The sequence below is a fragment of the Chenopodium quinoa genome, unplaced genomic scaffold (genome assembly GCF_001683475.1).
Source record: "Chenopodium quinoa cultivar QQ74 unplaced genomic scaffold, ASM168347v1, whole genome shotgun sequence".
In the NCBI taxonomy this organism is placed as follows: domain Eukaryota; kingdom Viridiplantae; phylum Streptophyta; class Magnoliopsida; order Caryophyllales; family Amaranthaceae; genus Chenopodium; species Chenopodium quinoa.
This window is the reverse complement of record NW_018742770.1, coordinates 2,232,060-2,243,048: the sequence shown is the minus strand read 5'-3', so window position 1 is coordinate 2,243,048 and position 10,989 is coordinate 2,232,060. Positions and strand designations below refer to the sequence as shown.

General features: G+C 32.4%; 2 protein-coding genes across 2 annotated transcripts in view; one reads left to right on the top strand and one right to left on the bottom strand.

Annotated features, from left to right (window-relative positions):
* Positions 1–352: 352 nt before the first annotated feature.
* On the bottom strand, positions 353–4,834 carry LOC110724656 (neuroguidin-like). The gene is made up of 9 exons (XM_021904091.1): positions 4,688–4,834; positions 4,429–4,510; positions 4,187–4,274; positions 3,647–3,826; positions 3,361–3,546; positions 3,078–3,248; positions 2,832–2,989; positions 2,586–2,715; positions 353–757 (listed from the first exon to the last, which is right to left on the bottom strand). Exons 2-9 carry the CDS (start codon positions 4,485–4,487, stop codon positions 746–748), a joined length of 984 nt encoding a protein of 327 aa, XP_021759783.1. The 5' UTR covers positions 4,488–4,510; positions 4,688–4,834; the 3' UTR covers positions 353–745.
* Positions 4,835–9,670: 4,836 nt separating this feature from the next.
* LOC110724655 (protein SABRE-like) overlaps positions 9,671–10,989 on the top strand; it is a 30,274-nt gene continuing 28,955 nt past the window's right edge. The window contains exon 1 of the mRNA XM_021904090.1: positions 9,671–10,079. Coding sequence (XP_021759782.1) covers positions 10,009–10,079 — 71 coding nt within the window. The 5' untranslated portion in view covers positions 9,671–10,008. The remainder of the gene's footprint in view (positions 10,080–10,989) is intronic.

Here is a 10,989-nt window from a genome sequence, read left to right as displayed (position 1 = left end):
AGCTTGAGGCACCGAACTTCTATTCGCAATCTCAGAAGGGAGGATGGCATTTGCCTTGTCATACTCACCCACAATACTTGTCGCTTTACTAATGACATCCACCACCTGAGTATCTTTTTTCTCGAATAGCCATGCATTCCTCCTTAACCAAATACCCCAAAGAATGCTCCAAAAATTGTACTCCGTACTTCATAAAACTACAATCACGACTTCTAGTGCGAAGTAAACGAGTTAAGTTAAGTTCAGTCTTCAGTTTCAACACTACACCGCAAATAAATTAATACTACGTACTCCGTATTAATTACTCTTGTTAGTCTTGTACCTGTACTACATAGTTGTAAATTTACAGTACTTGAGTTGAACTTCAATTTACTGAAAAGATTTGTAAAGTACGAATTTTTCATCAAATTTTTTACAACATTACATATTGTATTGAACACTAACAAAAGCCTAAAATAGCTTAACAACGGAAGGCCATATTGGCGCAAAATAAACATAGAAGTGTCCAAAATTTTGCCTAGAGTCCTAGATTATATGTTTCTCCACTGAACATACACGCATTTCCTAGCAGATTCACCACTGACGAGTGCAAAAGTACAATTCCAAGCTTTCCTTCATTAGTGTAGCTCGCAAATTTTTCAAGCACAGCAAATCAGCACTAAAATTACATTGACAACAGTGAACAACGTTCAGAACGATTTCCCTGTCGTACCAGTGTACACCCTCCATGATTAGAAGTCACTTGTCAATACTTCCTCTGCAGAGAATGGCAAATTGTTACTGTAAAGAAAAGTATCTGAGTTCATCAAGATACCACCAAAGAAAAGCAACCAATATAACTAGAGCAAGTAATACTGTAATATAGAAGCACACTAGAACCAGTCCAACTTTTAATAATATGTTGCCAAGTGTCCTAAGTTTCACTTAGTAGTATGTAACAGATAATTATTTTAAATACATCAACACTTAAACAATTGATAATCTCCAAAATGCCAAGATTGTTCACTACATGTCTGTAACCTTTAATTTACATTCACCAGCACGAACACCCCCCCCCCCCCAAAAAAAAAAAAAAAAAAAAAAAAAAAAAAAAAAAAAAAAAGCACAACCTACACTGACTGTATTAGCTAATTTGCTTTATAGCTAATACAATTAGTGAAGGCTTTGTTGTTGTTGTTCCATTGTAATTACAAAGATATGAACGAAAACTAAGTTTGGGAGGAAAAAAACATCTAACCTCTATAGTTGACAGGGTCAATAAGCATATTTTACTTTCAAAGGACAAAATATAATATGAAGTTGCAGACACACAGGTAGAGGGTCTAATTCTACAATACCGAGAAAGTTGTTTGAAAAGGAGGATGCAATTGCAAATTTTTGTGTAAAACTTCGAGAAGAACCCAAAGATAACTTTCTCTATCAGAATCTAGATGAACAATTCGGAGTTAAAAAAAAAAAGGGTACAATTTCCATATAGAAAGATCATTTAGCATGTGTGGAAATGATAAAATGCATATGGAGTCTAACATATCATGCAACATGGAAAATATTCTTATGGAAAGTTTGCATGACATTCTGACAATCAAAGTAAGGCCCTGCGCCCCTGCTCTATTCACCTTAAAAAATATGATTTCAATTTAGTAAAAATAATTTCACTTTCAGTTTAGTAAAAATTGTAAAGATAATTTCAGTTCAATAAAAATAATTTAAGTGACTTTAAAGAAGAAATATAACAGAAGACCAATAAAATTAAGGTGTAGAGAACGGGGCCTTAGTCTGATGAGAAGGGGAGTTCAAATAGATGATACTTGCTTATCTGAACAAGAAGAATAACCACATCATCAGTTTTAACTTTGTCCTACTACAAACCAAGTCTATAAAACCAGCCATTTAGGTATAAGGCTGAATTTAAATGCTTCAATTGTTCAATGAATCATAGTCTCACAAAATCCCATACTTTTGCAGTATTTTCTAGAATCACTAACTTCCCATTTACAGGTATTTGTTTCTGCTTTCCTCTGATGTTTTTAGCATGCATTAGTATTGATAGCTGCAATGCTGGTGTTTGCTGTGTTTTGCAAACTAGTAATTTCCACTATCAGATATTGATGGCTACTTGCAACTTATAATACTATCATTACAGCCTCAGATATGAAGAGGGCACCATAAGTATCTTATATATGTATACATCATATATATCAACAAATTCGAAGAATGGGCTTCCGAAGAGAAGATAATATCTATGACTTTATGAGCGTGAAAAAACCAAGCTGGTATTCTGTTGGTTCACTAGAAGCAGTTCCACACCTAGTGAGTTAATGTAAATTGTGGACACTGATTTATTTATCCATGAGGTTGTACTCCCTACTGTTCTGTTAAACAAACAACCTTGCAATTTTATGTTTCTAATAACTATATCTTCCCTTATCACCAATATAACTACTATGTATGGTGAAGCTGTGAACATATCAAGCACATAAAGGCCTAGTCACATTTCAGCTGCAATTAGAAGTGCTAAGAATTTTTTATGTATCAATAAAAGGAACTAAGCTAGATATATATTATACACAGTAACTAATGCATACCCTCTGCTTTTTATGTTTTCTTCCCATGCTTCTAACACTACCAAAACCTGTTGTATTTTGCTCATCACCGTCATCTCCAAATTCTAAGCCTTTAATTTCATCATAGAAATCATTAGTCAAACCTTGCAACCTACAAATCAAAGAAAACAAATTCAATAACAGGATTAACAGCACAAGTTATATGCTATGATATCATTGAAGCGATAAATCAACATAAGTTTAAATTTTTAACAGAATAATAGATACCCATTGGATCTCATTAATTGTTTAGTTTTCTTTTTCTCTGCCTTTGTAATGGGAGCACGATTAAAAATCTCCTCTTCTTGCTCTTCACGTTTCTGCCACTTCTCTGCGAATTTAGAAAGTTCTCTACTTTCAGATCCAGCTCCGATTGAATCTTTCACCTGTGGTTGATAGACAGAAAACAATAAGCATAAAATGTACCCAATATACACCAATAAATCACATCGAGTAATCGATGGAAAATCTGACCTCTTCAGGTCTCCCCTCTAGATCATCCACCAAACTCTTAACATATTCACTTTGTCTAACTCTTCGTAGAGTGTGCTTTGTTTTTCTCTCAGCATCTCTCTCCAGCTTAGACTTCTTGTCTTCCATGGTAACAGGAGCAATTTTGGGAGGCCGGTAGATACCACCATGATCCTGAAAGTTCAGGTGCAAATTATCATATCCTTTTATTTTCACAGAGTCAATAAGTGTGTAATATTTGCTGGTGGCATCATGGTAAGCTGACAATATGTCAATATCTACTTACATCAGTATCCATCTCTGGAATTTTGCTGACAAGCATGTCTGGATTGGGACGACATTTTAACAAATCCTCAGACTTCTGAGTGGCACCTCCAACTTCTTCAGTCATATCCGCTTTCACACCATCGGTTGAGGCAGATGTTATTAGCCTGTCAATTCGATATCCACACTTTTTGTCTATAGGGCGTATCTGTGAAAAAATTCCAAAAATACAAATCATAAATAGCACCAAGGGTATCACTTAATTCTTAAGACTGGAAGAAAATATATAGGCAGACAACCAGACATACCTTCTCCAAAAATAATCGTATCTCTACGAGACTTCGGACAACAGGATGCCCCTCTATTGACAATCCCTTTGCCTTGCGCAGAAGATAATAGACAAGTGACTGACAATAATTTACAAGCAGCAGATGCTTTGCCTCGAGATAGCTTACCCCATCTGCAGTAGGAAATTGTTTTGCCTTTACCTAATACATTAAAACCAGACATTAAAGACAATAACCTTGACACCTTGTACAAAGATTGGGAAAAGGCATTTCAGGTAAATTTTGTACAACCAAAGAGAGCAAATAATGTCACCTCCTAAAAACCACATCTAATCCATAAAAATTAAAAGCTAACGGCAAATGCATTTTACAATTTTACTTCCAAACAGGCAAACACACAATACACGATTGGCAAAATTTGGCTACTAATGAAGAAAATTACACTTTTCTACAAGAAAATCGCAATGTGTTGAGCAATTCAAACAACTCAAAACAGATTCAACCCGGTTTGCATAGAATCGTGCACGTATATAAAAAATAAATTATGCAAAAAGAACTTACCTTGGCAGTCAAAGCTTGAACTTTGCTAGTAACAACATCTAAACCTTCCTTCATCTCTTTCAATAAACCAACCAATTGAGGCACTTCTCTAGCAAATTCAATCAAAAGGCATATAATCGCATCAGGTTATTTAACAACAATATGCAAATTTCATTATTTAGTTCTTATTTTAGATATTCATAAAGATTAAAAATAAAGAATAATTCATGAAAATTCAAGTGGGTTAAAGTATATTGACTTACTTGCGTATTTTGCTGGGCTCAGGGAGATAAACCCCATTTTCATGGTTATGTCCTACCATTGAAAAATTATAAAAACAAAACCCTGCAACACATTAACACCCACTTAATTACCAAAAATCACGTTAAATAGAAGAATTCTAGCAATGAAATTGTTCGTCATAATCTTTCAGTAATTATAATTAATAATTAATTCGAGTAAGAAGAACCCCAAATTGAGAGTACTGAGTTAAACTAAAGAAAGTGTGGAACAAATGGGTACCTCAGAATTTGCTTCAATGGGGGATACAAGAACTAGATTCACGCCAACTGCGCTTCAATGGAGAACGTTGAGTGCGCTTCAATGGAGAACTCACTAGTCTGAGAGAGAGCAATTCTATGGATCCCTATGACCCGTCACAATTATTAAAGGAATAGATCCGTTGTGTTTGGGCTTGGGCCAGAATAGACCCGTTGGAATGATATATGTGAAACTGTTGTGCTCGGGCCAGAATTGATCGAGGAAACGGTAAAACAAGTAAAAATGATCCTAGAGAAAATAAGAGATTAGGAATATGAAGTAGGTGAGAAAGTCTTGTTAAAGATATCTCCAATAAAGGGTGTAATGAGGTTCGGGGGGAAATTAAACCCTAAATACATTGGCCCATATAAAATCATCCAAAAGATAGGAAGGATAGCTGCCTAATGAGTTAGAAAGAGTCCACAATGTATTCCATGTAAGCCAAATTCGGAAGCAATTGGCCTTGGCAGCACTCTAGTGCAGCCAAGATAACCACAACAAGTGAGGCCCAAAACGCACGGCCCAAATAAAAAATGAACATTTAGTTAAAAAATATGAACATGAAAAAAAATATATTTAATAACAAAAAATGAACACGTAAAAAAATGAACATTTAATACTAAAAAGTTTATATGTTATAACGAAATGATCATTTATTAAAAATGAATCTGATTATCATATAATCATAAATTTACTAGACCACGACCTTAAAAATGAACATTTAGTTAGAAAAATGAACACATAAAAAAAATAAAAAAAAAAAGAATGTTCAGTAATAAAAATGAACACGTAAAAAAATGAACATTTAGTAATAAAAAGTGAACATGTCAAAAAAATAAAATGAACATTAAATATATTAGAAATGAACATTTATCATACAACCATAAAATTGGGATCATATACATCAGAAATTCTCCAACTTAAAGGCAAATTCGTTGTAATATCATATACTTCTTCATCACTTCTTACTTGTTTCTTCACTAATTCAGAGTCTTTGTCTTCTACAAATACAATTAATTTGTACTCACTAAAATATAACAAATAATCAAAATTCATAACCATCACAACATATGTTCATAATAATTATTTAGAATGTTCATAATATATAATCATCAATACATAAGTTAAAAATATAAATAATTATCACTCTATATGTCATATGTGTTCATAATCAATAACAGATATGTTCGTAATGAATAACGAAATATATATATTCATAATAAATTGTTCAGAATTTCGACACTAAATGTTCAGATAATTTAACTTTCAACGTATTATATTGTACTTTCAACTTAATAAAAATGAACATTTAGTATTAAAAAATAAACACTTATAAAATGAACATGTAACAAAAAGTTATGAACATTTAGGATATTAAAATGAACATGATTTTCATAAAGGTTCAAATTCATTGTGTATAAATTATTAACGAAAAATAATGATAAAATAAATTGTTGAAATTTGTTCATTTTTTATGTATTTAATATTCATTTTCGGTGTACTAAATGCTCATTTTGTAAAATTTGTTCATTTTTAAATTCCTACGTGTTCATTTTTTTTACAGAAATTATATTCAAGATCGATTGTAATTATTGAAACTCTAAAAAATTGAATATATACCTTAAATCTAATCTTGATTCATCATAGAGAAATTAATTATTGATTTGTAACATGATTAGAAATCAAAAGAAAAAGAGAGGGGGGGAGGGAGAAAATAACTACAAATTAAGCAATACAATTGATATTCATTAGCAATTTAATTGATATTCATCACAAACTCATAATAATTTCAAACACCAAACAATAAATCATCATGCATGGTCAACGAAATCATACAAAATACAATTACAAATTGATAAAATCTAACCTCCATTGTTTTCTTTGACCTTCAACTTTCTCTCTCCTCCATTTTTTCTTTCCTCTTTGATAAAGCCAAATGATTGAATCTGAAACTCATAGATTTAGAAAGAAAAAAGTATACCCATCAAAACACGAATTAGTAACTCAAAAATTTAGGAAGAAAACTTTAAAGATTGGAGGGAAATGAGGTAAAGAGGAGAGAGAAAATGTTAAAATTGAGAAGAAAACCGAAGAGAGAGAAATAATTTAGCTAAAGAAGAAGAAGAAAGAGAATTAAGATATAAGGAAGAAAAAAAACGTATGTTCATTTTAACGTACTATATGTTCACATTTAATGGTGTTGCAGCTAGCTTGGCTACACTAGAATGTAGCCAAGAATTTGTAATTTGGACGTTTACACCGAATATTTCACACATCTTACAACCCGAAAACATTGAAATGGATGAAAACTTGACCTACGAGGAAAGGCCTATAAAGATTTTAGATAGCAAGGTGAGGAGCACAAGAAACAAAGATGTTAAGGTAGTTAAGGTGTTATGGTCAAACCATAAGACGGAAGAAGCTACTTGGGAAGCGGAAGCCGACATGAGGAAGAGGTACCCTGAGTTGTTTCACGAGGTTGGTACTCGAGTTACGGGGGGATAGAATGCGATAGAGTTTCGCGCTTTTTGCCTTTATGCAATTTTAAGTCGTTTATTCGCCCATTTTAGGTTGTGCATGAGTCAATTTAAGTCGTTATACAAATTTTTAGTCAAGAGTTTCGAGGTCGAAACTTCTTTTAAGGGGGGTAGACTGTAATACCCCTAATTTTTAAACCAATTTAATTATTATTAATCATAATTAATAATAATTAAGCTTAACTATGTCTTTATTTCGGATCTTATAATCCCGTTTATAAAAATGGACGAATAATTTTCCTATACGCTTATAAAATATTTTCTTAAGATATTCAGATTATTAATTTTTCCTATATACATATTACAACTTTCAAGTGGGTTTTTTTTTAATAAGAAAATTGTACATGATTTTCTAAACTCTAATTATAAAGTTATTATTTTTAATATATATGAGCCTTATTTCATGAACATAGTTTAGGAGAGTAAGCCATTTATTCTAGCGCATATGAGTACTTACAAGCCCAATTAATATTTACACTAGTGGAAAAAGGCCATCTGTAACGTGCAGCGTCTGTTATGTATGCGGCCGTTATGGATGGCCATTATTATTCGTAACGAGCACTGTTCGTTATGAATAACCCATTATTCATAACGGACATTGAAACGCCCGTTACAAATAATGGGTTATCCGTAACAGGCGTTTCAAGTGCCCGTTATGAATAAAGCCTTTTTTGTACTAAAATAGGTCCTTATTCATAACGGGCACCTAAAACGCCCGTTACGAATAACCCATTATTCGTGACGGACACCTCAAATGCCTGTTACGAATAAGGTTTTATAGTATATAATTAAATACTTATTTGTAACGGGCAACAAAATGCCCGTTACAAATAAACTCTCCTGCCCGTTACAAATAGTCATTAAATTAATTTTTTTTTATTAAATTTCTACAGCATGTATTTATATATAATTAATATATATTAATTAAAACCTATTATAATAAACATGTTCCTGTAAATAAACAATTATACCGAACAAACTTTCGTAAAAATTAATACGACATAGTATAAAAATTAAGTAGTAAAACATTACAAATAAAAACCTGTATATATTTATCCAACACATTACAACACTAATAATATTTCTTTGTTCTACCTAAGCTAATAGTTATGCATTCAATAAATATTTAGTTCTAAAGTATTGCGCCCACTGTTCTCGAACCACATTCAACTCGTCAACATCATACGGGGCTTTCCTTGGACAAAAATCCTATTAAAAAAAACATATGAATGAGGTTACAAAATAAAAACAATCCATGATGAAAACAATCATTAGAATAAATGTGATGGTCCAAATTATAGAAATAAAACTCAAAATAAATGAAAGGGTTTGTTTGGCATCAGTTTTGGTTTTCAGTTTCCTGTTTTTTTTAAAAAACCAAAAACTAAAAACAGGGAAAAAAAAGAAGACGTTTTCCACTTTTGTGTTGTCAGTTTTCAAAATTATCATAATTTTAATAAGTTTATATAATTTTTTATTCATTATGGGACTCATATCATATACTTTTAGAAAACAAAAAACCAAAAAAAGAAAACCACAACAATGCCAATCGAACCCTTATATTTTGGTTTCTATGAATTGAAATCAATGAAAAGTGACCATTTACTCACTTTTGGGAGCGTATAGAGCCAAAAAGGCTTCAAAATTGCCTAAGGAACTTCTATCTTTCCCATTTTTCATGTATCAGTCCAAATTATAGAAATAAAACACGTAACATCCATAATTAACTTATATTTTGGTTTATATGACTTGAAATAAATGAAAAGTGACCATTTACTCACTTTTGGGAGCATATAAAGCCAAAAAGGCTTCAAAATTGCCTAAGGGACTTCTATCTTTCCCATCTTTCATGTATTAGTCCAAATTATAGAAATAAAAATACATAACATCAATAATTAAACACTATAATTAAACTTCTATTTTGAGAGCGAAGGATAACTCAAGTGGTTAGAGCTTCCCTCCCGATTCCAGAAGATTATAGGATTAATTCTCACCCCACCCTCCTTGTGGCTATTTAAACACCAAAAATTTTATTTGTTAGGCCTTCCAAAACTATATACATTTTATACTTAACACACACATAAAACATTACAATGGAGAGCAAACAATCCATTAAAGTGTAGTTCAAAGACCCCTATCTCCGTTGCTAATCATCGTCAAATCGTGATATTCTCCAAAACCCGAGTGTATAATAAACCTTGCATCAAAAAAAGAAAACAACACCCACAAGGTCACTTTCGAGATTTTACTTCACAATAGGGACACATCAAGCACGTCCTCCTACAGTCCTACACCATCCCATAAAAAATTCCAAGTCCTCCCAAAAAGAACCTAAAAGAGAAAGTTAAAAGACACTAATAACGAAATTAAAAATGTAATAAAATCCCATAATTATAAAATAAATAAATAATTAATTAATTTTACATTATTTCATCACCTTCTTCTCTCTTTCTCTCTCATCATTTTCTCTCTCATCAGAGAGCACATCACGGATCAGAATGACATAATTAAGACTCTTCCTTTTCTTCGTCTTCTCCCTTCTTTAGCAATAACTAACCCCTTCGATCTTCGTGCTTCGTACAATTTTTTCATCTTAATTTTGGACATTCTTCCCCAATTTTATCTTTAATTATGCAATTGATCCAACCCCTTTTGCAATTTTTCTCTTTTGATTCTTCTTCCTTTTTTCTTGATCACTTTAAAATTCATATGGGTTTTGTTTGATTTGATTTGGGTTTCTTGGGGTTTTCACCCTTACCGTCGGCAATGGCTACTTCTCCGGCGAAGTTTTTGTTCAGATTTTTGTTCGTTTCCATTATTTTATGGGTTATTTTTATGTAAGTTAACTTCCCATCTCTTTAAATTCTAGTGATCATTTGATTTTGAATTTTGGTTGGTTTTTGTTTTCTGGGTGCTTTTGTTATGGTTTTAGCTGCTGCATTTGAGCTGAAATTCGACTGTTTCTTGTGTTTTTGGTTAGTATTTGTATGTAATTTGAAGAAATTGCTGAACAATTATAACAATTGCATATGAAAAATCCTGTCTTTAAGTGTTAGGTGTGGGCAGCTGTACCCTTAATGGCCTTTACAATATGAATTGGGAGAGAGATTGTCTCCGAAAGGCGTGTGATCAACTAATTGATGGGTTTATATGTGTCCTTCCCATTTGCTCTCTTTTTTGTGGTTGTGTTTTTGCTCTAAGTTAGAAGGTCAAGAGAATCGAACTTCAATTGTTAGGTTTTAGCACCCTGAGAAATAAGATAGCCAACATAACCTCAATGTACAATAATGTACAATCGAGAATGTGTGAAGATAGTACATATGGTTGCTCTGAGAGGGGTATTATGCCACCTCCAATGTACTTATTATCATCTGTCTGGAAAAATACTAAGAATATATACTCCCTCGTGACATGTATCGCCGGCATACTTGTACATAATAAAGTTCTTGGATTATTTTACGAAACCCACATGTTAAGGGAGACATTTTCTCTTGGGCCAAAACCCTCTAGGTACCCTAGAAGGTCTCATATTTTGGGGCTAAGTTATATTCTCAACATTGCATTATATTACCTCTACTTAGTATAGTCCTGGAACCTCCAGCACAACTAGGGATATGAAACACATCTTTATATTCAACCTTGGTATGCACTAGAATTAACGAATTTCAAATTATAGTGAATTTTCTATGATAAGTTGATTACTACCTTTGTTCTTTGATATGTTATCCATTTATTGTAGATATATAT

Coding starts and splice junctions, on each gene's coding strand:
- LOC110724656 (XM_021904091.1), bottom strand. CDS start 4,487: ATGGTAGGACATAACCATGAAAATGGGGTTTATCTCCCTGAGCCCAGC. Junction 4,275..4,428: donor GAGCCCAGCAAAATACGCAA/GTAAGTCAATAT, acceptor TGAATTTGCTAG/AGAAGTGCCTCAATTGGTTG. Junction 2,716..2,831: donor CAATTAATGAGATCCAATGG/GTATCTATTATT, acceptor TTTGATTTGTAG/GTTGCAAGGTTTGACTAATG.